The sequence below is a fragment of the Oncorhynchus kisutch genome, linkage group LG21 (genome assembly GCF_002021735.2).
Source record: "Oncorhynchus kisutch isolate 150728-3 linkage group LG21, Okis_V2, whole genome shotgun sequence".
Classification (NCBI taxonomy): Eukaryota; Metazoa; Chordata; class Actinopteri; order Salmoniformes; family Salmonidae; genus Oncorhynchus; species Oncorhynchus kisutch.
This window is the reverse complement of record NC_034194.2, coordinates 20,845,965-20,872,532: the sequence shown is the minus strand read 5'-3', so window position 1 is coordinate 20,872,532 and position 26,568 is coordinate 20,845,965. Positions and strand designations below refer to the sequence as shown.

Genomic DNA, 26,568 nt, shown 5'->3' with positions numbered 1-26,568 from the left:
CGAGCTCAGAGAGAGAGAGCGAGCGAGCTCAGAGGGAGAGAAATCAGAGGGAGAGAGCGAGCGAGCTCAGAGAGAGAGAGAGCGAGCTCAGAGAGAGAGAGAGCGAGCTCAGAGAGAGAGAGAGAGAGAGAGCTCAGAGAGAGAGCTCAGAGAGAGAGAGCAAGCGAGCGAGCTCAGAGAAAGAGAGCGAGCGAGCAAGCTCAGAGAGAGAGTGAGCGAGAGAGCGAGCTCAGAGAGAGAGAGCGAGCTCAGAGAGAGAGAGCGAGCGAGCTCAGAGAGAGAGAGAGCGAGCCCAGAGAGAGAGAGAGAGCTCAGATAGAGAGAGAGAGCTCAGAGAGAGAGAGAGCAAGAGGGCTCAGAGAGAGAGAGACAGCGAGCGAGCTCAGAGAGAGAGAGAGCGAGCGAGCTCAGAGGGAGAGAGCGAGCGAGCGAGCTCAGAGGGAGAGAGCGAGAGAGCTCAGAGAGAGAGCGAGCTCAGAGGGAGAGAAATCAGAGGGAGAGAGCGAGCGAGCTCAGAGAGAGAGAGAGCGAGCTCAGAGAGAGAGAGAGCGAGCTCAGAGGGAGAGAGCGAGCGAGGCGAGCGAGCTCAGAGAGAGAGAGCTCAGAGAGAGAGAGAGAGAGCGAGCGAGCTCAGAGAGAGAGAGAGCGAGCGAGCTCAGAGAGAGCGAGCGAGCTCAGAGGGAGAGAGCGAGCGAGCTCAGAGGGAGAGAGCGAGCGAGCTCAGAGAGAGCGAGCGAGCTCAGAGAGAGAGAGAGCGAGCTCAGAGAGAGAGAGAGCGAGCTCAGAGAGAGAGAGAGCGAGCTCAGAGAGAGAGAGAGCAAGAGGGCTCAGAGAGAGAGCAAGAGGGCTCAGAGAGAGAGAGAGAGCGAGCTGAGAGAGAGCGAGCGAGCCCAGAGAGAGAGAGCGAGCTCAGAGAGAGAGAGAGCGAGCTCAGAGAGAGAGAGCGAGCGAGCTCAGAGAGAGAGAGCGAGCGAGCTCAGAGAGAGAGCGAGCCCAGAGAGAGAGCGAGCCCAGAGAGAGAGAGCGAGCCCAGAGAGAGAGAGCGAGCCCAGAGAGAGAGAGCGAGCCCAGAGAGAGAGGGAGAGCAAGCTCAGAGAGAGAGCGAGCTCAGAGAGAGAGAGAGAGAGAGAGCGAGCGAGCTCAGAGAGAGAGAGCGAGCGAGCTCAGAGAGAGAGAGAGCGAGCGAGCTCAGAGAGAGAGAGGGCTCAGAGAGAGAGAGCGAGCGAGCTCAGAGGGAGAGAGCGAGCGAGCTCAGAGGGAGAGAGCGAGCGAGCTCAGAGGGAGAGAGCGAGCGAGCTCAGAGGGAGAGAGCGAGCGAGCTCAGAGAGAGAGAGAGAGCAAGAGGGCTCAGAGAGAGAAAGCAAGCGAGCTCAGAGAGAGCGAGCGAGCTGAGAGAGAGGGAGCGAGCGAGCTCAGAGAGAGAGAGAGAGCGAGCTCAGAGAGAGAGAGCGAGCGAGCTCAGAGAGAGAGCGAGCGAGCTCAGAGAGAGAGAGAGCGAGCGAGTGAGCTCAGAGAGAGAGAGAGCGAGCTCAGAGAGAGAGAGCGAGCTCAGAGAGAGAGAGCGAGCTCAGAGAGAGAGAGCGAGCGAGCTCAGAGAGAGAGAGAGAGCGAGCTCAGAGAGAGAGAGAGAGCGAGCTCAGAGAGAGAGAGAGAGCGAGCTCAGAGAGAGAGCGAGCCCAGAGAGAGAGCGAGCCCAGAGAGAGAGAGCGAGCCCAGAGAGAGCGAGCGAGCTCAGAGAGAGAGAGCCCAGAGAGAGAGAGCCCAGAGAGAGAGAGCCCAGAGAGAGAGAGAGGGAGCTCAGAGAGAGAGAGCGAGCGAGCTCAGAGGGAGAGAGCGAGCGAGCTCAGAGGGAGAGAGCGAGCGAGCTCAGAGGGAGAGAGCGAGCGAGCTCAGAGGGAGAGAGCGAGAGAGCTCAGAGGGAGAGAGCGAGAGAGCTCAGAGAGAGAGAGCAAGCTCAGAGAGAGAGAGCAAGCTCAGAGAGAGAGAGAGCAAGCTCAGAGAGTGAGAGAGCGAGAGAGAGAGGGAGAGAGCTCAGAGAGAGAGGGAGCGAGTTCAGAGCGAGAGGGAGCGAGCTCAGAGAGAGGGAGTGAGCACAGAGAGAGAGCGAGCGAGCGAGCTCAGAGAGAGAGAGAGCGAGAGAGAGCGATCTCAGAGAGAGAGAGAGAGAGAGAGAGAGAGAGAGAGAGAGAGAGAGAGAGAGAGAGAGAGAGAGAGAGGGAGAGAGAGAGAGAGGGAGCGAGCTCAGAGAGAGAGGGAGCGAGCTCAGAGAGAGAGGGAGCGAGCTCAGAGAGAGAGGGAGCGAGCTCAGAGAGAGAGGGAGCGAGCTCAGAGAGAGAGGGAGCGAGCTCAGAGAGAGAGGGAGCGAGCTCAGAGAGAGAGGGAGCGAGCTCAGAGAGAGAGAGCGAGCTCAGAGAGAGAGAGCGAGCTCAGAGAGAGAGAGCGAGGAAAGAGAGAGCGAGCGAGGAAAGAGAGAGAGAGCGAGCAAGCTCAGAGAGAGTGAGCGAGCTCAGAGAGAGAAAGAGAGCTCCGAGAGAGAGAAAGAGCTCCGAGAGAGAGAGAGAGCTCCGAGAGAGAGAGAGAGCTCCAAGAGAGAGAGCTCAGAGAGAGAGAGAGAGAGCTCCAAGAGAGAGAGAGAGCTCAGAGAGAGAGCTCAGAGAGAGAGAGAGAGAGAGCTCCAAGAGAGAGAGAGAGCTCAGAGAGAGAGAGAGAGAGAGAGCTCAGAGAGAGAGAGCTCCGAGAGAGAGAGAGCTCAGAGAGAGAGAAGGAGAACTCCGAGAGAGAGCTCCGAGAGAGAGAGCTCAGAGAGAGAGAGAGCTCAGAGAGAGAGAGAGAGAGCTCAGAGAGAGAGAGAGAGCTCAGAGAGAGAGAGAGAGCTCAGAGAGAGAGAGAGAGCTCCAAGAGAGAGAGAGAGCTCCAAGAGAGAGAGAGAGCTCCAAGAGAGAGAGCTCAGAGAGAGAGAGAGAGAGAGCTCCAAGAGAGAGAGAGAGCTCAGAGAGAGAGAGAGCTCAGAGAGAGAGAGAGAGCTCCAAGAGAGAGAGAGAGCTCAGAGAGAGAGAGAGAGCTCAGAGAGAGAGAGCTCCGAGAGAGAGAGAGAGCGAGCTCAGAAAGAGAGGGAGCGAGCTCAGAGAGAGAGGGAGCGAGCTCAGAGAGAGAGAGGGAGCGAGCTCAGAGAGAGAGAGCGATCGAGGAAAGAGAGAGCGAGCGAGGAAAGAGAGAGAGAGCGAGAAAGCTCAGAGAGAGTGAGCGAGCTCAGAGAGAGAAAGAGAGCGAGCGAGCCCAGAGAGAGAGAGCTCAGAGAGAGCGAGCGAGCTCAGAGAGAGAGAGCTCAGAGAGAGAGAGAGAGCTCAGAGAGAGAGAGAGCTCCGAGAGAGAGCTCCGAGAGAGAGCTCCGAGAGAGAGCTCAGAGAGAGAGCTCAGAGAGAGAGCTCAGAGAGAGAGAGCTCCGAGAGAGAGCTCAGAGAGAGAGCTCAGAGAGAGAGAGCTCCGAGAGAGAGCTCAGAGAGAGAGAGCTCAGAGAGAGCTCAGAGAGAGCTCAGAGAGAGCTCAGAGAGAGCTCAGAGAGAGAGAGCTCAGAGAGAGCGAGCTCAGAGAGAGATCTCAGAGGGAGACGCTGACTAGGTCGCCAGGTGTTTCCTCCGACACTAACCCTAATTCTAACCTTAACACTAAAATAAGCTTTTTACAATTGAGAACGGCATAATGTCCTCACTTCTCTGAATTTTAGTTGGTTTAGTATTCTTGTGAGGATTTCTGGTTCTCACAAGTATAGTAAAATGTGTACACACACGCACACACACAAAGACAGAGCAGCTTACTTACACCCAGTTAAACTTAGATTCACACACAACAGGTAGGAGGGGAAACACACCAGACGAAAATGTTTTAACGCAGTCAGTGGATTAAACATTACGTAACCATATTTGAGCACAAAATCACTTGTCTCCTGTAAATCAGCCCTAATCCTGGGAGATGAAACACTGTGGTGATTAGTTCTCTCCTGGGTCCACTTTGCTTGGACGAACAATCACTCAGAGATAAGTGAAGTGCACAGAGTGAAAGATGAAACTCCTCTGCAATGGCATCAGATAGAGCCCCCCCCCAAAAAAAAAAATGCTTACAGAAAGGCTGGTTTGCAGTTTATCGGTGAACAGAGGAGAAATTTGAGCGATAAGGGATGGTCTGTCAGATAGAGAGCTGGAGGTAGAGGGGGATGAGAAAAGCAGAGATCAGAGGGTGGAGGGTCGGGTGGATGATAGAATCGGAGAAAATTGACAAAATAAATCATTGGAGAACCAGAACTTCTTCCTCACATCCTATTCCGAAGACTCATGCCACCGTTTTATGACAGTCCCCTATCAAATGAAACAGACAAATTACGTCCAATTATTACTGCATGGTCACACTATCTGGGATTAAGCCCGGGTTTTCCGCTCACTCACGGCTGACTGTGGACACACACACTTCATCCCTATTGACTGCTGTCTGAGGAGCCACTTGCATCACTAGGCTCAAGACAAACTTGGACTAAATTATTTTTTATTCTGAGGGTTACTCCAGTCCGTTCAGGATCCAGAGGCTGAATACAATTGTGGCAGTCATCAGGAAAACTTGAACAAGAAATGTAAACAAAAAAATAGCAGCAGCATTTCCACAGCTGTTATTTCTCAGGATCCGTGTAAATGTAACAGGCTCCTCAAAAGGAAAGGGCTGTCAGAGGATGTTACTGTGACACATCACAGCCTGCTGCTTCACCGTGAAACCAGGAGCGATAAAACGTCAAGTGTGCTTCAGTTCCCATGATGCATAACTGACTGGGGGCTCTATTTTAGAACATCATGGGGGAGGAATTTTAAAGGAACAGACGGTTCAGATTTCATCACTGACATAGGAAAGGGGTCTTATGTTGACAGGTCTTTGGGCTTATAGTGACTGATCAGTTGACATGGAGAAAGACAACTCCCATGCTGTCTGTCCCGACACACACACCAACAAATGGTCATGAGTCAGTCAGCAACTTGGCCTAGCAGTCAACCCAAGCAACCACCTCACACCTGTTGAACAAACCCACCAGGCACATCTAATAGCCTAGCCCCCCTTTTGACACTGATCTTTGTTGTCTAATGAATCAAAACAGAAAGGACTACTTCAATTTCACCCACCATTTACTATCACTGACCAGGTCTCCATCCAACCATTCCATGCGGATGAATTACTTGACGCATGAAAAAAGTCACAAACTTTTTTTTAGGAAAAAGAAAATGCGGAAACAATTTTATAAATGTCAACAGATCATTTGTTCGTTCGACATGGTGGGGTCTTTTTGTGTCTGTAAAATAAATAATGCGAGAAACGGCCGTGGAAACGCCTTTATGCTCAAATACTGATATAACTGTGATATCAAAGTAAACTTGGAGTCACGCGGTGATATATTGTGTTGTCCTCCCACTATGACCCAGGAAACCATGCAGTTTATTAGGCAACAGATTACACCAATTGTGATGAACTTCACAGCGGGGTGAAAGTGCACGGTGATGAGTTTGATGCTGCTTTCCGATAAATATTGGGGGGTCTTATTCTAGTGACATGACGATTGATGCTTGGCTGCTGTTTGACAAATAAAAATAATCTCGCTCTCATCCACAATCTCATGTAGGTAGCCTACTCGCACTGTATCTGTGAGCTGTTGGTTAGAGCGCACGTGCTATATAACGCAACAGTTGTGACAAAACCATCAGTAGAGTTGACAATGTGATGGAAAACCATTTAACTTTGTTTTATTTTTATTCGGCACATGGGAAGTTAACTTCAAAGGTTATTTTTGTGTGCACTACGTCATCACGCAGAGTCTTTAATCCGCAAATAGCCAGTTTGATGGTAATATGTGCATATTGTTTTATGCAGATTTTAGAATATTCGCATGAAAATCTGTCACCAATTGGATGGAAACCTAGTGATTTACTATTTCCAATAAGTAATGTGATCACCAATCAGCAAGATGGATAAAAATATATATATTTGAGAAATGCAGCAGCGCTGGAGTTCCTTGGAGCAGCCAGAGTCATTGTTAGATGAGGCTTGGTCTAGTGGAGAGATGCCAGCAGCTGGCCTCATTTAGGCCTTTCTCTCGAGGGGCCTCATCCACCCCACGCCCCCGCCATATTGAGTAATGGATCTGACTAGGGGTCATCCTAGTGTTTCACCCTCAGCCTGTGGACCAAGCCTTGACATCTGAACTCTCCCTAGCTCACAGACAACTCCATCCACTACACTGTGATGAGCGCGTTGCAACGCGACGAGAGCCCTTTTCAAACAGCCACAAAGCTGTTATGTTTATAAACATCTGTATCGGCAACATAACCCATTTAAATAGAGGAAGAGGAAATATTGTATACTATAACGTGCAAATCTGAGATGTTTGTTTCATCCGGGGGTCACAGTAAACTACACACCTGCACTGCAGCGACATGGGACACCTAAGTGCAGTGGTCATCATCAGCAAGTCAAGTGTGACATAGGTGGAAGAACGACCTTAGAGGACCAATAAAACGTTAAGAATGAAATCATCATACATATTAAATACAGGTTTTGAATTGTGTGATATTAAATGTGTTCAATGCAAATACATGTATTTGTTTAGGCACAAATCAGTTAGTGCGTAAGTCCTGCGTAATAAACCGTCATACCCCTATGCAATTGTCAACAGCAACGAAAAAAACGGATGTTTGAATTAATGTGACATCAAATAAATTATATTCATTATCGTCGTGAATAATCCCAAAATGTCTAACCAGCGAAAAAAAAATCCACAATGAATTAAAGCCCATTGCACGTAGAATACAACCCTAGCAACATTTCCACGGGTCTTTTTTTTTGTCAATATGCATGGGAAATTGCTATGATCAAATTGACATTCATGTTGACTGAAGGTACACTGGTCAATTAGCCTCGGTTTAACCATTCAACTTGCGGTTATTGCTCCTACCCGTTACTGCATTGATTGCAACAACTGGGCAAATGTTTCTTTCTGGAGGCGTGTGGAGGTGTGACACAGTTTGAAATAAAAAACAAATGTGTTTTTCAGTCAACTCTGTAGCAGCCACTGATAATACAATTGAGCACTGCATGCCTTGCTATTTTACATTCAACGAGACAAGATCCACATCGACATTGCTGCACTGCAATTTGCTGTATATGCAGAATAGAATACAATTTTTCCTATATTTAAACGACCAAATAACCTAATGAATAACATGCATTTGATCGCATCCGGTTGGAAAGTTTGTTGGACATATAGCCTCTCAAAAAGTTACCTGTGTGAATGTAATATAAAATGTTCGCATCATGTTGCTTCAATGTTTTTAATCAAGACTTAGATCATTACTCACCTCATGATTCAGTCACAGTACCCTCACAGAACAGGGTCTTCGTCAAGGGCTTCAAATAAGTTATTTAACTGATGACTTATCTTGCAATGGTTTTCAGAAAGTTCGCACTTAAATATGCCACAAAATAATATCAATGGAACGCCGCGGTATGAAAGAGGCTCGTATTTACATCCAGTATAGTATAAAAAAAAAAGAAAATGAAAATGTAAAAAGTATTTATCCTACATGATCGAGTGCATCGCGCCACCGTTTACGAAATTCTAATGAAAGAAAAGACGGGGGAAAAAGTATATGGTTTTCGCTACTGCGAGACTGCAGTTGTCTCATACAGCGACAACGTGCCGCTGGGATCCCCGTCTCTGCTTCAACACCGACGCAAAGCTAAAACACTGACGCAAAGCGTTTCTCAACTACGTGGAGACGTACAGAACATACCAGGCCACACCCCCTCGATTTTTTGATAGCAAGTACCCCTTGCAAAAAAAGGAGAATAACGGGATTTTTGAGTGAGACGTTTATGGGGGCTAATAAACAACCTCAGTGCGCCACTATGTGGATGTCAGTTATTGTCCCCAACGATTAATTCGGGAGGGGACTGTGGGTCTGTCTCCGTTCATACCAGCTCATGCTGCGTTCAAAACAACTGGCCACTCGGCAAAAACGACTGGGATTTTTTTTTTTAAAGGTCATCGACCTCGGAATTCTAAATGGGAAACTCGGGCATCTGTTCCTCAAACTCCAACTTTCCGACCTGAAGATCAATGACTTCATAATTTGACCAAGTTTTTTTTCCGAGTTCCTAGTTGTCTTGAAAGCACCATGATATTCGGCATTTACAAAATTACACTGGGAGCTATCGTAATTGACTGACATTTGTTAGTCACTATCGATATCTCAATTGGCCCAAGTTTTTGCTTTGTTATTTCAGATATAGTATTAATTATAAGCTACATGAAAACAAAACAGTTTATTGTGCATTTTTTTGTAAATCCAGGAAGGCAGGTTAGCGTTTTTTTCGTAATTTAACTTGTTCTTGAGGCAGCTCTGCAAAGCGGCAGCCACAAAGTCATTAAACTGATTTGAAACCTAACCCTAACCACAACCTTAAGCACGCTCCATAAGTCCAAAAAACACATTTTTGTTTTCAAGAATTTTTACAGTATAGCCCATCTAGCAGAAATTGCTCAGTTCTGCCTCCAGAACAAGACTCATTCTAATAAACAACAACCTGCTTCTGGAAGAGAGAAGACACATCTATCTCAGAGACAGAAAATACTTACTGGCCTAGAGATTCAGTGGGCTATTTGATTTCTCATTCAAGTTCAATTTCACCTGGTCTGGGGAGCAAGAGTAATAGCCTATTGAATTATAAATAGCTATTTACACTGTGATAACTATCTAAACCATTTAAAGTGTGTTAAATGAGGCCTCCTGAGTGGCGCAGTGGTCTAAGGCACTGCATCGCAGTGCTGCGGTGTCACTACAGCCTGGGGTTCGATCCATGTCCTGTCCTAACCACCCTCTGTAGGGCCATGCTATTAAGGGTATTGCTATTGCCATACCAGGCAGTGATGCAGCGAGTCAAAATGTTCTCAATGGTACAGCTGTGGAGGATTTGAGAGCCCATACCAAACTTGTTAGGACCATTTGAAGTCTTTAATGATTTGGACACAGAGGAACTTGAAGTTCTCGACCAGCTCCACTGCTGCCCCGTCAATGTGGATGGGGGTGTGCTCTCCTCCCTGTTTCCTGTAGTCCACGATCAACTCCTTGGTCTTACTGACATTGAGAGAGAGGTTGTTGTTCTGGCACCACACTGCCAGGTCACTGACCTCCTCCCTGTAGGCTGACTCATCGTCGCTGGTCGTCAGCAAACTTGACGATGGTGTTGGAGTCATACGTGGTTGAACAGGGAGTGCAGGAGGGGACTAAGCGCACACCCCTGTGGGGCCCCTGTGTTGGGGGTCAGCGTGGCGGAGGCAATGTTGCCTACCCTCACCACCTGGGGTCAGCCCGTCAGGAAGTCCAGGATCCAGTGTGCAAAGCAGACATCAAGGCAAAGGGTGGATGACAGCTACTTTAAAGAATCTCAAATATTAAATAGATTTTGATTTGTTTAACACTTTTTGGGTTACTACATGATTCCATATGTGTTATTTCATAGTTTTGATGTCTTCACTATTACTAAAATAGTAAAAATAAAGAAACTCTTGAATGAGTAGGTGTGTCCAAACTTTTGACTGGTACTGTATATTTAATCAATAATCAAATAGGTCTATGGACTGCTTTTGCTTGTCAAATCTCTTTGGTTTGTTGTCAAATAGGCCACTTTTCAATGAAACGTGAAATTTAGTTGAATTTCTTATACTGTTGAGAATAATATATTTTTGTCAAGAAGAATGAAATCTAATTTTATTCATTTCTGCTATGTTCACTTTCTAATGAAAGCGCCCTTCTTGCGCTCTTGAAAAAACATAACTATTTCTGCCATCTACTGGCTGATGCGTGAAGGCCTCCATGAGTGTATAGCCATGAGTGTAAAGCAGCAAAGACTGGGCTTCTCTCTGGAGGAGTATCATGTCTCGTAGCTAAGTAGAATATTGTCTAGAATTACGACATACCTTGAACTCCACAGTATTGTGCTCTGTGATTGGTCTTTAGAGCGCTCGTCCAATCGCAGACGTTTATATACATCGGTTCTTTTCTACCTGGTGGTTCGCTGATGTGGTTTTTAAGAAGTTGCTAAACCTAACAGGCCGTCTTCAACAGTTTTTCTTTTGGAATTAACTTCTTATGCACAAGGATTATGCCTTATTATCAAACATGGGAAGAGTTCGCCCGTGCAGCAGAAAAACTATATCTGACAGCGCCAATGAAGGTAACCATGAAGTTTAAAACTTTGTCAGCTACAGGAACTAGCTAACGTTACCTAGCAACATTTATTTAGTAATGGTTATGTCCCTGCACAAATAAATGTGCTAGCCCATAATAACCATCACCGCTGGAGGGCCATGCAGTCTCGAGGAGCAGCCAGGATAGCTAACTACTGTTAGCTACTTTGTTAGCTTGCCGTTTTCAAGCAATGCAGACAGTTTACGAGAAGCCAACTGTTAACGTTAAATATGCTGGCAAATGTGAATAGGAAGGAAAAACTATAAATGGCCTAATAGTAAGGTTAGTCAACTGTTGAAGTCTGAGTACTATTAAGATAATCAACCACGTAATACATGTAGCTCTGTTTGTTGCATATTATTTAAATTCAATAAACAGGTTTAAGGACTTTTCAGTTGCCTTTGTTGAAACGAGTTAGCTAACGTTTGTACAATATTCTCTTCTCTCTCCTTTTTAATGCAGGTCAGGGTGGTTATCAAATACAGACACTGTGATGGTAACCTTCGCATCAAAGTCACCGATGATGCAGTGGTATGTTCAAGAGAACACGGTCTGTTCACTGTGCACGTCTGTATCCTACATTACACCAACCACTAGTCCCTGTTAAGAATCAGAGAGTGGAAGACTTACATGTATCTAACATGGAGGCTCAACATTTCCGAACAGTCCCATTACAAGTCAAAATTTTGAAATCACGTTCATTTGGACTGTATATACAAAAGCACCCCTTCAAGTTAGTAGCTTCAGCTATTTCAGCCACACCTGTTGCTGACAGGTGTATAGAATAGGGCACATGGCCATGCAATCTCCAGAGACAAACATTGGCAGTAGAATGGCCTTACTGAAGAGCTCGGTTACTTTCAACGTGACACTGTCATAGGATGCCACCTTTCCAACAAGTCAGTTCTTCATATTTCTGGCCTGCTAGAGCTGCCCCGGTCAACTGTAAGTGCTGTTATTGTGAAGTGGAAACCTCTAGGAGCAACAATGACTTAGCCGCAAAGTGGTAGGCCATACAAGCTCACAGAAAGGGACCGCCGAGTGCTGAAGCACGTAGTGTGTAAAAAAAGTAAAAATAATCACCTGTCCTCCGGTGCAATACTCACTACCGAGTTCCAAACTGCCTCTGGAAGGAAGTCAACACAATAACTGTTAATCAGGAGCTTTATGAAATGTGTTTCCATGGCCGAGCAGCCGCACACAAGCCTAAGATCACCATGTGCAATGCCAAGTGTTGGCTGGAGTGATGTAAAGCTTGCAGCTATTGGACTCAGGACCAGTGGAAGCTTGTTCTCTGGAGTATTGAATCACTCTTCACCATCTGGCAGTCCGACAGACAAATCTGAGTTTGGCGGATTCCAGGTAAACGTTAACTGCCCGACTACAGTAGTGCCAACTGTGAAGTGTATTGGAGGAAGAATAATTGTCTGGGGCTGTTTTTAGTTCCAGTGAAGGGAAATCTTAATGCTACAATGAGACGATTCTGTACTTCCAACTTTTTGGCAACAGTTTGGGGAAGGCCCTTCCCTGTTTAAGCATGACATGCACAAAGCGGGGTCCATACAGAAATGGTTTGTCGATCAGTGTGGAAGAACTTGACTGGCCTGCACATAGCTCTGACCTCAACCCTATCAAACACCTTTGGGGTGAATTGGAACGCTGACTAAGCCAGGCCTAATCCTAATCACGATTGGAACCATATTCCTGTTTAACCGCTAGGTTTAATGGGTAATATGACAACACTACTGTGGAGCTCTATTAGGCAAACTAAGCAGTTGCTTAGAAGAATTTTGAGACATGTTTATTCTTGTATATAAAATATTTGCCTCGTGTCTGTTTCCCTCTACCTAATCCACGACTCATTCTGTTCCATTGCAGTGTTTACAATACAAGACGGACCAGGCCCAGGACGTGAAGAAGATCGAGAAACTGCATGGCAAACTGATGAGGCTTATGGTGTCCAAGGAAAGTGGTGCCATGGAAACAGATTGAACCCCTTAGTTGTGTTAACTCTCCTTTGAGTCTGTACTGTGGTTTGTTAATATTACAAACGATGGAAGAGAACAGAGCTGGAATGACTACGTCGTATCGTGAGAGAGAAGGAAGGAAGGGAGGGGAAATGGGAGGGTTGGTGGAATCAAAAATGAAAATGGCGAGCGTAACCTTCGGTGCTCTGAAGAGGTATTTGCTGGAGTTCTTTTAAAGAGCTTGTATTTATGTTCAGTTTTAAGATGGAGAGACGCACGTCTATTTATTTATATGGTTAGATTTATTTTTGTTATGCTTTTTTAAAATGTCCATTTCCACAAGGAGAAATGTTCATGACCATGTTGAGGTGACCATGAATGAAGCAGGTCCTTTTGATTGCTAGTTCAGTGAAAGAACAATGTCTCCAATGCCACTTAGTCAACTTTGCATATTATTGCATTACTCAATAAATGTTTATATACCTCAACAGCCAACATCTATCAACTTTCTGAAAGATTGATTTTAATGTATGATTAAATGTCAATGTCTCCCCATATCGCTGCTGATCAAGCTGCCATAACAACGGCCCTCCTGAATGTCTTCAGATTTATCTTTATTCATCAAGAATGCCAGATTTTTGGACATGATTTAATCATTGAAAATAATTTGTCTCCAAACCAGGTCACTAGCTACGTAGGTTTCCATCCAATTGGTGACAGATTTTCATGCAAATGTTTGTAAATCTCCATAAAAACAATGTCCAATTTCCCACCATCCATCAAATTCAATCAAATATTTATAAAGCCCTTTTTACAGCAGATGTCAAAGTGTTATACAGAAACCCAGCCTAAAACCCCAAACAGCAAGTAATGCAGATGTAGAAGCAGATAAGACTGTGTGGTGAGAGTGCAATCTGAAAGTATTCAGACCCCTAAAATGGATTAAATAGATTTGTTTCCCCCTCATCAATTTACACAATAGCCCATAATGACAAAGCAAAAGTAGTTGTTAAAAAAAAAAAAGACCCTTTACTCAGTACTTTGTTGAATCACCTAATGCAGTGATTACAGCCTTGAGTCTTGGGTATGACACTACAAGCTTGGCACACCTGTATTTGGGGAGTTTCTCCCATTCTCTGCAGATCCTCTCAAGGTCTGTCCGGTTGGAAGGGGAGTGTCGCTGCACAGCTATTTTCAGGTCTCTACAGAGATGTTCGATTCGGTCTGAGCTCTGACTGGGCCACTCAAGGACATTCAGAGACTTTTCCTGAAGGGACTCCTGCGTTGTCTTTGCTGTGTGCTTAGTGTCGTTGTCCTGTTGGAAGGTGAACCTTCGACCCAGTCAGGTCCTGAGCGGGTTTTCATCAAGGATATCTGTACTTTGCTCTGTTCATCTTTGTCTCGATCCTGACTTGTCTCCCAGTCCCTGCCTCTGAAAAACATGATGCTTCCTCCAGATGTGACGCTTGGCATTCAGGCCTCCAGAGAATCTTGTTCCTCGTGGTCTGAGAGTCTTTAGGTGCCTTTCGGCAAACTCAAAGTGTTCTGTCGTGCCTTTTACTGAGGAGTGGCTTCTGTCTGGCCACTCTACCATAAAGGCCTGATTGGTGGAGTGCTGCGGAGATGGTTGAGGAACTCTGGAGCTCTGTCAGAGTGACCATCGGGTTGGTCACCTCCCTGACCAAGGCGCTTCTCGCCCATTTGCTCAGTTTGGCCAGGCGGCCAGCTCAAGGAAGAGTCTTGGTGGTTCCAAACTTCTTCCATTTAAGAACGATGGAGGCTCCTGTGTTCTTGGGGACCTTTTAATGCTGCATACATTTTTGGTACCCATCCCCAGATCTGTGCCTTGACACAATCCTGTCTCGGAGCTCTACAGACAATTCCTTCGACCTCATGGCTTAGTCTTTGCTCTGACATGCCCTGTCAACTGTGGGACCTTATATAGACAACTGTGTGTCTTTCCAAATCATGTCCAATCAATTGAATTTACCACAAGAGGACTCCAATCAAGTTGTAGAAACATCTCAAGGATTATCAATGGAAATCTGATGCACCTAAGCTACATTGAGTCTCATAGCAAAAGGTCTGAATACTTTTATAAATAAGGGATGTTTTTTTTAATACATTTGTAAACATGTCTAAACCTGTTTTTGCTTTGTCATTATGGGGGATTGTGTGTAGATTGCTGAGGATTTTTATTTATGTAATCAATTTTAGAATAAGGCTGTAACGTAACAATTTATAGTAGTCAAGGGGTCTGAATACTTTCTGAAGGCACTGTAGTGCACAAATACATTTTGTGGTTAAGTTCCCATCTACCGTTTAAAAAAAAATTAAATGTTTTTAATATATTTTTTAACACGTTAAATGGGTTTCCATCGATTTTTTTTAAAATTATTATTATTATTATAATTTGTTATTTTTTGCGGGGGCTGTACCGATGGTTCTCTCACCATTTGTTGTTTTGTGTTATATGGCCAACAGCACGCAGATACATCACCTACATGATGAGATTATTATGGATTATTTTATTTGTCAAACGGCAGCCAAGCATCGATGATCATGTCACCAGAATAAAACCTTCACAATTTTTTGGAAAGGAGCATCAAGCTCATCACCTTGCCCTTTCACCACGCTGTGAAGTTCACCATTTATTTAATCTGTAGCTTTCCGGATGAGTCGTAGTGGGAGGACCACACATGACATTGCGTGACTCCCAAGTTTACTTCGATATGATGGTTGTTATATCAATATTTGCGCATAAAAGCTTTTCCGTCGACAGTTCACGCATGATTGATTTTACTAAGACAAATAGAGCCCACCTTGTGTAGCATGTTTTTTTGGGGGACATTTCAAGATTTAATGTCACATCCACAAGTACAGTGAAATGCCTTTCTTGCAAACTCTAACCCCAACAATGCAGTAATCAATAACAATGTAATATTAAAAATAAGGCAGAACAAAAACACAAGCGATATGAATAAGATAGAAACACGATAAAGTAAGCAAACATACTATATACAGTCAGTTCCAGGACCATACGTACAATGTGCAGGGGGGGGGGGTACTGGATCTATAGTTCTGTCAGAACATTTCCTATTATTCTGTACTTAAATCCAAGACACTCCATTTAGTATGATATGTTACGTTTCGAATAGTATGTATTCATTTGTGGATGTCCACCACTCATTTCGTAAGATGTTGCGAATTTGCAAAATTTATATATTACGAATTTGAACTAGGTAGCTAATGTTAGTTAGGTTAGGGTTAAAGCTAGGCTTAAGTTTAGGAGTTAGGCTAAGGGTTAGCTAAAAGGGTTAAGGTAAGGTGAAGGGTTAGCTAACCTGCTAAGTAGCTAAAAAGTAGTAAGTAGTTGAAAGTCGCTAATTAGCTAAAATGCTAAAGTCGTCCCTAGATGTTTGGGAAGGCTTAGCTAGCATGCTAACATCAAGTAGTTGCAAAGTAGCTAAAAATTAGTAAGTAGTTGAAAAGTTGCTGAAATTCTAAACTTGTCTATGATGAGATTCAAACTCGTAACCTTTCGGTTGATAGACGTTCGCATTATACACCCTGTATCCATCCTGACCAATCACCCTTTTTGCATTAAGTAACCACCTGTCTTACGTAACCATACCAAACATAACATATCATACCAATTTGAGTGTCCCGGATTTACTCTTACTATGTTACGTCTAGTCTGAGACCAGGCTGCAGAGCTATATATATGTATAGGGGTAAGGTGACTAGGCAGGATTTTAGATCAACAGAATAGCAGCAGCTTATATGATGATTATATGTGTGTGTAGAGTCGGTATACATTTTTATAACGTTCATAATAGAAATAGTCTATGTAGAACAAACATGCTTCTGACATGGAGAATAAGGAATCAGGTCAGCTCTATTCGTGGAATTTCTATCTGCAAAGTTCGAGAATGTTTGACAACTGAACGTGGCCAAAATTTGCACTGGTTTGAGTCCAGTAGACAAGAACTACATTTCCCACGAACCACTGGTCTCTATTCCGACACTGTACACTGGCGGACGGGAGAATTGACACTGCATCTTGTGGAACAGCAACAAGTAAGATTAACTCTTGCTTTTAATAATACCTGAAAGAATAGCGCTAAAAGTATTCTTGGTCGATATGTCTTTCTTATCGATAATGTATTAATCAATCATGTAGGATTTTGAAACTAATGAAACACGGTTGAAAGGTGTAAAGTTTGGATTGTTGTGACGAAATATCGGTGCGTGCATAGAAATGGAATGCTAGAATTTGACAAAATATTAATAATATTAGTAGGCCTATGTCCCCTTAATTAAGTATATTTTGGGGTAATTTGGTAACAATTTTGGAAAGCAGTGCCTACGGTAGCCTACTTGTTTATATTGGTTATTGTAGCATATCCATTGTAGGCCTACCCAACTGTTATCTGAAATATATAAATATGTTAGGAATGATCTGTGAATAGATTCAACATTGAATGAATACGCTTCATACCGTACTTGTAATTCCAGTCATCTCAATGCAATCTTTGTTTTTCAATTGGTTGCCTGTCTAGTCAGATTAGTGCATAACTGGACCTGTTTTTAGGAACAGCTGCAAGTACTGGACAACAATCAGGTCCATAGCAGAGCAGACAAGTTATGTTGTATTAACTATGCATGCCAAGTTGCCACCATTGTAAATGTGTTGCCCTAGGCATTTTGTAGTACAACCTCAGTCAGCTCTCATCACAGGCCTGTTTTTTCTGGTTGCCATCTGCTTGTTCCAGAAAAAGGTTTTGTCTGGGCCCCCATGGAGGGAACTTCTAGGGCTCACTACTTTCATTTTATAATTTGTTATCGGAAGATCCAAAGGGACACATGTATTTTCTGAATTGCTGTAAGGATATATTTATATAACTTTCTGTCAGGTGAAAAACAAGTTATGTCTATCAATAAAGAGATGCTCACAACGAAATCAGATCTATGTTTCTATGTTCTCCATGAAAGTTATGGTATCAGAGGCTGGCTAGAGAAAAGCTTTGTCATGCATTTTGACCCCAATGAATTGTTACTATGGGGCCTTGTCCACTCCATTCTTTACCTAATCCTTTCAGAACAGAATTCTGTGCAACAACAGTGCTGCAGTACTTTTGTTCTATTTTTCACATTGCAAACCTCTGGTCAATTGTCATAATTTTTCAGTAGCAATTTGTTTGCATAATGGATAAAATAGTCAAGTCTGTTGTGCTGGTAACCATACATTTCAGGTGTTGCCGATTGTATTTTTCTGTTATAAAACATGCTACACATAGCCTCCAAACAAAAACTATTAATTTACTCACTACTAAGCATTACATATAAGGACAGTGAATGGCATTATGAAAGGCGTGCATTGTAACATGTCTGCTGTCCTCGATTTTGTTTATTCTGTTCACTGGGTAACCCAGAAGGCAGTACCATGTTTACAGAGATTCTGTTAGCCCTGGTGGTGGGAGGAGTGGTCTACTTCCTGGTGCAGAGGAGTAAGAGGCATCAGCTGAAGAGTGAAGATGGCTGGTGGGGGGAGGGGACTCCCATGGCTGGGGAAGAAGATCTCAGCATTCGCCCCTACACAGTCCAAACAGATGACGAGGAGTTGGAGGTGAGGTGGGGGATTATGGGCCTAGAGGGCCAAGCTCTTAGAGAGTTAAGGCTTATGCAACAGTCTTTAGTTGAACCTCATGCTCAATGCTCCACCCAGGACCTGTACAGGCGAATAGACCAGACCCGACCCTTCCCCTCTCTAGAGGACAGCCAGTTCAACTACGGCTTCAACTCCCACTATCTGCAGAAGGTGGTCACCTACTGGAGACGTGACTTTGACTGGAGGAGACAAGTGGAAAAACTGAACAAATTCCCACATTACAAAACCAACATTGAAGGTGAGATGGTGTGTAGAGATTTATCAGTTATGTATAGAACAAGATGAGACTGAACAAGCAGAGCTATTGGCTGCCAGTAAATACAACATAACTAAAGAACTAACTAAGTCTACGTGAAACTTTGCACACACGAAAAACAAACAAATGGAGTCTCCAGGAAATAGCTTGTGGTTCATTCAAGCATCCTCTGACCTATGTATCAAGCAGACCACCATAGTCCCTATGCCCAAGGAAGAGAAGGTAACCTGCCTAAATGATTACTGCTCTGTGGCACTCATGTAGCCATGAAGTGCTTTGAAAGGCTGGTCATGACTCACATCAGCATCATCCTCCCGGACACCCTAGACCCACTCCAATTCACATACCGCCCCAACAGATCCACAGATGACTCAATCGCACTCCACACTTATTTTTCTCACCTGGTCAAAAGGAACACCTATGTTAGAATGCTATTTATTGACTACAGCTCAGTGTTCAACACTATAGTACCCACAAAGCTCATCACTAAGCTAAGGACCCTGGGACTAAACACCTCCCTCTGCAACTGGATCCTGGACTTCCTGACGGGCCGCCCCAAACCTTTTCCCCCCTCAGGAGACAAAAGATTTTGCATGGGTCCCCAGATCCTCAAACGGTTCTACAGCTGCACCATCGAGAGCATCCTGACCGGTTGCATCACCGCCTGGTATGGCAACTGCTCGGCATCTGACCGTAAGGCACTACAGAGTGTAGTGCGCACTGGGCCAAGCTTCCTGCCATCCAGGACCTATATACTAGGTGGTGTCAGAGGAAAGCCCATAAAATTGTCAGAGACTCCAGTCACCCAAGTTATAGACTGTTTTCTCTGCAACCGCACGGCAATCGGTACCAGAGCGCCAAGTCTAGGACCAAAAGGCTCCTCAACAGCTTCTACCCCCAGGCCATAAGACTGCTGAACAATTCATAAAACCGCCACCGGACAATTTACATTGACCCCCCCCCCCCCTCCTCCGTTTTGTACACTGCTGCTACTCGCTGTTTTATTACCTATGCAGTCACTTTGCCCCCACCTGCCTGTACCCCCGCACACTGACTCGGTACCTGTGCCCCCTGTATATAGCCTCGTTATTCTTTTTGTGTTAGTCTACTTGGTAAATATTTTCTTATTCTTGAACTGCACTGCTTGTAAGTAAGCATTTCACGGTAAAGTCTATACTTGTTGTATTCGGCATGTGACAAATAAAGTTTGATTTGATGATGTCTCAGGCATTGATGTCCACTACGTCCATGTGCGGCCCAAGAACCTCCCTGAGGGCGTGACTGCTGTGCCTCTGCTCATGGTGCACGGCTGGCCAGGCTCTTTCTACGAGTTCTACAGGATGATACCCCTCCTGACTCAACCCTCCAACCCAGACGACATCGTGTTTGAGGTGGTGTGTCCTTCCATCCCTGGGTACGGCTTCTCCGAGGCTCCACATAAGAAAGGTAAGTGGTTAGAGTCCTGTCTGAGGTTAAGGGTCACATATGCCCAGCCCATTGAATCTAACAAAGCATTTCTGCCAGATGAACATTATAGTCAGTGACTTTATATTCATTTTCTCAAATGAATGATTCTGTTTATGTTGCAGGTTTTGACTCGGTGTGTGCGGCCCGTGTGTTCCACAAGCTGATGAAGAGACTGGGCTTCCAACAGTTCTATGCTCATGGAGGAGACTGGGGATGGATCGTCACTACCAACATGGCCCAGCTGGAGCCCAAGTAAGACAGACAGACACAGAAATATGGCCAGACCTTATCTTAAGCCATGGGAGACATATCCAATATTAATTTTGCCTCCATATTTATGGGATTTAGAATACATGATAATGTTTTATGGGTGATTGATAGGAAGTGAAAAAGCCTCAGTTTGACTCAGATTCAATGTTTGTTGTACTTCATCTCTCCTCTCTGATTTTTTTCGCCCCAGAATAATCAAAGGCTTACATCTCAACTTTGCTCCCCCCTCCAAACCCGGTCTGCCCGTGGTTCTGTCTATAATGCTGGGCCGCAGTTTCCCCAAGCTGTTTGGCTTCAACGAACATGACATTCAGCGCATCTACCCCGTTGTGCAGAACCTAGTGGTGGAGTCTGTCAAGGAGTCAGGATACATGCACATCCAGGCCACCAAGCCTGACACTGTGGGTAAGAGATGGAACCAGTTTAGAAGGGGAAGCGTTCTGGGCTACACACAGCTTTAACTGCTGCTTCTGTATAGACCAGGCCCAGGAATAAGAAACTGTGCTGTATCATGTCTGATCTCTTTCTATTAGGTCGAGCGTTGAATGATTCTCCGGTGGGTCTTGCTGCCTATATCTTGGAGAAGTTCTCCACCTGGACTGACCATGACTTCAGGAACCTGGATGACGGAGGACTTACGAGGTAGAACGTCTTAGACCTGCACCCACAGCCGTTGTTGTAGAATAGGATAGTTGGTTAATATTCAAAAGGCTTCATCAGATTACCATGTCCAGTTTTATGTCCTTTGGTTTTTTAGCACCTCTCTTTCCTTGCAGGAAGTTCAGTCTGGATGACCTGCTGACCAACGTGATGATCTACTGGACATCTGGCTGCATCATCTCCTCTATGCGCTTCTACAAGGAGAACTTCAGCAAGGGTCTTGACCAGCCACACTCAAAGTCAGTGGAATGTTGCTATGGAATATCTATGTTTGTGCTGTGTAATAGTCTAACTAGCACGAGGAGCTCCACCTTCAGAACATAAATTGTCCTGGTAAGTGATGCTGTTGAAGTAGAAAGGACAAACTCAATTTATGTTTTGGTTAACTATTGCACGTATTCACTCCCTCTCTACCCAGGATGCCAGTGCACGTGCCCACCGGTTATGCCTGCTTCCCCAATGAGCTGATGCACACCCCCAAGCTGTGGGTGCAGCAGAAGTACCGCGAGCTGAAGACCTTCACGCCCATGGCCCGAGGAGGACACTTCGCCGCCATGGAGGAGCCAGAACTCATGGCCCAGGACATCCAGAACTTCACCAAGATGCAGGAGAAGATGAAGTGATCGCTCTGCACATCTGCCTTTCCTGTTTACCAAACGGCACCAGATGCTAGGTCAGCGAGCACTGGTATTACAATAGCACTGACATGTGAAGTTACTTCCTGATAGGCCCATAGAGAATCCTCTGCCATAGCTGCCTTTTTACACACATCTGGAAATTATTCTAGCCATGTCACAGATCTGTTTGTGCTGTTTTGGCATGACAACGACCATGACAGTCCCTCCAGGATTCTGCGATCGCAACTCGATACTATGTGAGGGGCTTGCAAATTTGACCAATCACCGCACAATTTCTGCTTAAAACAGTAAAATCATTGCAATATTATCGCATAAAACTGATCCATCACCGCAGTACAAAAATAGGGCTTGCAATTTCAACCAATCACGGTACATTTTGCTGCATTATGTGGTTCAATCAAGCCACACGTCAACAAACTTTTCCCCTGATCAGCGCATTTCCATGACAAATTGCATATGGCATATCATTGCATATTGCCAAGCAAAATGTCAGAATTGCTGCAGCAAAATCAAGCATGTTTGCCTGCAAATATCACAAAGGATCCCCATGAAATCCTGGAGGAAGGATATGTGACAAGACTACACAAACAGATCTGTGACCAGGCTAATATAGTACAGTAAAGCCTCCCAATGACTACTACCAATGAGATGGGGAAGAAAAGTGTTCCTCAACTTACTCTCTAGTTAGGAAATGATCCATGGACCAATTGAGAAGAGTGAATAGAAGACAATTCCGTGAAGGTTGTTCCTGAATCAATATTGAGGAGAGCACAGATAGTTATGTTACTGGCATAGTCTAGCTCTGAGTGGTTATCAAATGATTGCACAAAATATCAGATGTGTTTTATTTTTTGCAATAGTTGCCAGAGACTGAAATGTGTGTTTTATTCTGATCACCTGTTCTGTTGTTATTTACAATGTTATAGCATTCCATAAATAGCACTTTGCATTTATTTCAGAAACTAATCTCCTGATCTATATATATTTTCTGGACAAATTATATTAATAAACATTTAAATTCAATTCTTGTTCTGTCTTTCTGCTAATGTCTATGGAATCACACCTAAGATATGTGGCCTTGGTCCCCATTCAAGGTTTAATACCCAAAAATGGTATGATGATGGTACCAAGTGCAGTACCATCCTCCTAGTTGTCTATTATGGCAGGGAGACCAGAGGTTCCTCCAGCTGCTGCCAGGCCCTGGTGTTTCCCAAGCCCTGTGTCCTGCCCTGGGCCACCCCATTACTCTGAGGCTGCTCCCCTTGGCAGAGCACATCCGGGGGAGGTGTGGGTGGGGGAGATAAGGGCCGCTTGAGATCCCCACAGGACCTCACCAGATAAGGCAAGGCAAGGGGAGGGAAAGAGAGACTGAGAAAGAGAGGGATGGTGGGAGAGGGATGACATAGGACCACGATGTGCAGAGGAGAAGCTGTGACTGGAGATTGTTAGAGGGGCTGGGGAGCTGCAGTCAGAAAACAGGCGAGCTTTGGGTCTCGGTTGGTTTTCAGTAGGGCGTCTGGAGCTGGTTGCTCTTGAGTTAAGTGGACAGTCTGAGGGCACCACAGCCACGTAGGGATCCTAAGAAGTGGGTGAGTTAAACCTCTACAGAACACAGATCCACCCCTCAGAGTTATAGCTGGAAAGTAATTAAGTATTTGGAAGGTTCTCTCAGCTTTTGTTCATGTTAAGTAGCTCTACGAAATGAAATTGTGAATTCTTTCTGAATTACTGAACTCCTTCATTGTTGATGTCTGGACAATGTTAAGACCCTTTTATGTTAGGTATTTGCAGATTCAACTTCACACGTCAGATCTTGTGGTCAGTGGTGGAAAAAGTACTCAATTGTCATCCTTGAGTAAAAGTAAAGATCCCTTAATAGAAAATGACTCAAGTAAAAGTCACCCAGTAAAATACTACTTGAGTAAAAGTCTAAAAGTATGAATCGTTTCAAATTCCTTATATTAAGCAAACCAGATGGTTAGACGGATGGCACACCAACACTCATTTACAAATGAAGCATTTGTGTTTAGTGAATCCGCCAGATCAGAGGCGGTTGGGATGACCAGGGATGTTCTCTGTTTAGTGAATCCGCCAGATCAGAGGCGGTTGGGATGACCAGGGATGTTCTCTGTTTAGTGAATCCGCCAGATCAGAGGCGGTTGGGATGACCAGGGATGTTCTCGTGTGAATTGGATAATTTTCCTGTCAAAATTTAACAAGTACTTGTGGGTGTCAGGGAAAATGTATGGAGTAAAAAGTACATGATTTGCTTTTGGAATGTAGTGAAGCTAAAGTTGGCAAAAATATAAATAGTAAAGTACAGATAGCCAAAAAAACATTTTAAGTAGTACATTAAAGTGTTTTTACTTAAGCACTTTACAGCACTGCTTGTGTTATGGAAACTGATTTTATAGCGCTCTCTGGCTCTTTAAATGTTACATTAATTGGTATGTCATTACTTTCTCATTTACCCTGTAAAAGTAATGAAACTTAAGTGTTCCTACTGCGTGGTACAGGTGAGGTCTGGGGGTGTGACGGGTGTGCAGCCCAGCAGGGCTATGAAGTCCCAACACTCCCCAGAGAACGCGGCCAGGGAGAGGAGCCGTGTACGTAACCTCCGCCAGGCATTCCACAGCCTGCAGGCAGCCCTGCCCTCCGTTCCCCGTGACACCAAGCTCTCCAAGCTGGACGTCCTGGTCCTGGCCACCGACTACATCGCCCACCTTACTGAGACCCTGGACCAGGGCGGGGCTCTCTCTGAACTCACAGTGCCCCCCAGGGCAGGGGGCTACCTCCACCCAGTCAAGGTTGGTGACATCAAACTACCTGGGTGCCTATCTTTTTCGTTCCTTGGTTATCATAGCTTATAACCCTGATCTGTCCAGATGCTCAGTTAAAATCAGACATGAATTGTAGTGTAACAGCACTGTAGTAGGATGTCCACAGCAAGCATTACTAATTCTTACATTATCTCTATGACATTCACAAAGAGTTTTAATTTGGTATGACAGTCATACAGACTAACTGAAGTTTAACATGTCTCCTGTCCTGACAGAAGTGGCCGATGCGCTCCTTGCTGTACTGTGGGAGTACTGCTGTCAGCCAATCAGAAGCCAGCGTCAGGGGAGGAGGAAACACATCCACTGACCCCTACCCCAGAGGTCGACATGGACCAATCCGTTTAGGACTAGGAGCGTTGAAATACAATATATCCAACTGTGATGCTTATGAAACTCCAGCGAATGGCAAAGTAATGTATGTGCTAAACACGGAAACACCTAGAACAATGTCAAGATTGAAATCAAATACACCAAAATCAAAGGATCGCTTTGATTAGCACATTAAATCACTCATTTATTACAGAAGCATAAATCACTACTTGAGAAAAGTGTGTGAAATATTTGTTAGGGACAGATCTAAAATTTACTGGGGGAGGGGCTGGTCCAACTCAAGGTGTCAAAAAATAAATGCACCTTCTCCCAAACATAAAACAATATTTTCACATGACCCTCCCATTGTACTGAAAAATCAATTGAACACCCTCCCCTCTCGTCGAATTAACTCTAAATAATTAATACGACCACAAATAATAACGGTTTATAAACGGGGATGTCGATTGTGCCACTTTAGCATGCTTGGCACAGCATGTGGCACAGTCGATGCCATGCAGGACTACGGGCCAGAAGGTTGAGGTAGTGTTTCCTTACACTACGATCAGAGCTGGCTGCAGACAATGATCAGCTAGGGGGAAATCAGATTTTCAACATTTTGATGAGGTAGTTATAATTATATAAAATATATTTTCCACCAACAGGTTTCTGTGCCAATGCACCACACTACCGATAAACAAAGCATATCGACTTCGGCCACTTCAATATTAGGGCTGCACACAATTGGCCCACCGTCGTTCAGGTTTGGCCGGGGTAAGACGTCATTGAAAATAAGAATTTGTTCTTAACAGACTTGCCTAGTTAAATAAAGGTCAAATAAATAAATATCATGGTTTCTGTTTTCAACACAATAAATTGACTAGATAAATATCGACAAACAGAAAATTCCCCACCTTACCTGGTAGGCTTATCCAGATTCGATGGCTTGACAATCTCCGAATGTCATTTAACTTTTTGGTGTTTTGTAACAGATGTCTCTTTCCATTCAGCAATTGGCAGCTGCACAGTTTGGATTGATTGAAGGATACATGTTATTTGTAAAGATTTTAAAAGTGACCCGGATTGCACAATAAAGTCAGGGACTTATTTCCATTGTGGTTCCTATTTTTATTTTATTTTTACATTCAAAGCAATATTCCAGTGACTTATATTGTGTTTTCAGCTTTAAGATTAATTAAAGTTGTTCTCCTGGATTTGTTTATTTTTTTGTGGTATAGTTGTATTGGGGGTTGGAGTGAAAGGATGGACAGATTAACAGAAAGGGAGGATTGTTGTGAGAATATTTTGCAACCCTGCATTCAGCTGTGGATCCCTGAGTACTAGTCCAGATCTGTGCTATTTTAAATTCTTATTTTCAATGACGGCCTAGGAACAGTGGGTTAACTGCCTGTTCAGGGGCAGAACGACAGATTTGTACCTTGTCAGATCGGGGATTTGAACTTGCAACCTTTCGGTTACTAGTCCAACACTCCACTAGGCTACCCTGCCGCCCTGATATAATGACTGCTTTAGAGTAAAAATGCATTCAAACAGCAGACAAACATTACTAAATTGATGTAATTAACTTTGTTATGGCTTTGTTTGAGCTATCAAACATACAGCGAGCTCCAAAATAATTGGGACAGTGACACGTGTTGTTGTTTAGGCTCTGTACTCCAGCACTTTGGATTTGAAATGGCATTTTCATCCATATCGGGTGATTCGTTTAGAAATTAGAGCACTTTGTCACTTCTATTTTAAATAAGAATGTTTGTAAATGCTTCTACATTAATGTAGATGTTACCATGATTACAGATAATCCTGAATGAATCCTGAATAAGTTAGACACAAATATCACACCCCCCAAGACATGCTAACCCCTCACCATTACAATAACAGGGGAGGTTAGCATTTTTTGGGAAGGGTTTGATGTGTCTAACTTTGACTCATTATTCACGATTCATTCATGATTATCTGTAATCATGGTAGCATCCACATTAATGTAGAAGTGTTTAGAAACATATTATATTCTTATTTACAATAAAAGTGACTCCAAAATGACACAATACATTTACCATTCATTTATTTTGGGCACAAAATAATCTGAAACAACCAAAATGAAAAGCAAATGCCGACAAATGTGTCGTCTCACAAGCTTGATGTAATCATTGCGTGCTATGAATATGCAAGTGCTTCTACACTTGCATTGCTTG

General features: G+C 44.3%; 3 protein-coding genes across 4 annotated transcripts; all 3 read left to right on the top strand.

Annotated features, from left to right (window-relative positions):
- Positions 1 to 9,892: 9,892 nt before the first annotated feature.
- On the top strand, positions 9,893 to 12,739 carry LOC109866114 (signal recognition particle 9 kDa protein-like). The gene is made up of 3 exons (XM_020454655.2): positions 9,893 to 10,263; positions 10,740 to 10,808; positions 12,156 to 12,739. Exons 1-3 carry the CDS (start codon positions 10,192 to 10,194, stop codon positions 12,267 to 12,269), a joined length of 255 nt encoding a protein of 84 aa, XP_020310244.1. The 5' UTR covers positions 9,893 to 10,191; the 3' UTR covers positions 12,270 to 12,739.
- A 3,259-nt stretch (positions 12,740 to 15,998) lies between these two features.
- Positions 15,999 to 22,229, top strand: LOC109866501 (epoxide hydrolase 1). Of its 2 annotated transcripts, none has more exons than XM_020455195.2 (9): positions 15,999 to 16,324; positions 17,680 to 17,873; positions 17,973 to 18,153; positions 19,399 to 19,617; positions 19,761 to 19,890; positions 20,099 to 20,313; positions 20,442 to 20,550; positions 20,685 to 20,807; positions 20,987 to 22,229. In XM_020455195.2, the coding sequence occupies exons 2-9, from the start codon at positions 17,691 to 17,693 to the stop codon at positions 21,189 to 21,191; spliced, it is 1,365 nt and encodes a 454-aa protein (XP_020310784.1). In that variant the 5' UTR covers positions 15,999 to 16,324; positions 17,680 to 17,690; the 3' UTR covers positions 21,192 to 22,229. The 2 variants fall into 2 exon arrangements, with proteins under 2 accessions (XP_020310784.1, XP_031656445.1); XM_031800585.1 differs by having other exon boundaries at positions 16,116 to 16,324; positions 20,685 to 20,901.
- A 341-nt stretch (positions 22,230 to 22,570) lies between these two features.
- LOC109866582 (transcription factor 23) lies at positions 22,571 to 25,360 on the top strand. The gene is made up of 3 exons (XM_020455316.2): positions 22,571 to 22,795; positions 23,723 to 24,013; positions 24,262 to 25,360. The coding sequence occupies exons 2-3, from the start codon at positions 23,765 to 23,767 to the stop codon at positions 24,541 to 24,543; spliced, it is 531 nt and encodes a 176-aa protein (XP_020310905.1). The 5' UTR covers positions 22,571 to 22,795; positions 23,723 to 23,764; the 3' UTR covers positions 24,544 to 25,360.
- The last annotated feature ends 1,208 nt before the right edge of the window (positions 25,361 to 26,568 follow it).

Excerpts from the sequence above, each read along its gene's own strand:
- LOC109866114 (XM_020454655.2), top strand. The coding sequence starts at position 10,192 with ATGCCTTATTATCAAACATGGGAAGAGTTCGCCCGTGCAGCAGAAAAA. Across the intron at positions 10,264-10,739 it reads ATCTGACAGCGCCAATGAAG|GTCAGGGTGGTTATCAAATA; the intron begins GTAACCATGAAG and ends TTTTTAATGCAG. Across the intron at positions 10,809-12,155 it reads AAGTCACCGATGATGCAGTG|TGTTTACAATACAAGACGGA; the intron begins GTATGTTCAAGA and ends GTTCCATTGCAG.
- LOC109866501 (XM_020455195.2), top strand. The coding sequence starts at position 17,691 with ATGTTTACAGAGATTCTGTTAGCCCTGGTGGTGGGAGGAGTGGTCTAC. Across the intron at positions 19,891-20,098 it reads ATGGCCCAGCTGGAGCCCAA|AATAATCAAAGGCTTACATC; the intron begins GTAAGACAGACA and ends TTTTCGCCCCAG. Across the intron at positions 20,551-20,684 it reads GATGACGGAGGACTTACGAG|GAAGTTCAGTCTGGATGACC; the intron begins GTAGAACGTCTT and ends CTTTCCTTGCAG.
- LOC109866582 (XM_020455316.2), top strand. The coding sequence starts at position 23,765 with ATGAAGTCCCAACACTCCCCAGAGAACGCGGCCAGGGAGAGGAGCCGT. Across the intron at positions 24,014-24,261 it reads GCTACCTCCACCCAGTCAAG|AAGTGGCCGATGCGCTCCTT; the intron begins GTTGGTGACATC and ends CTGTCCTGACAG.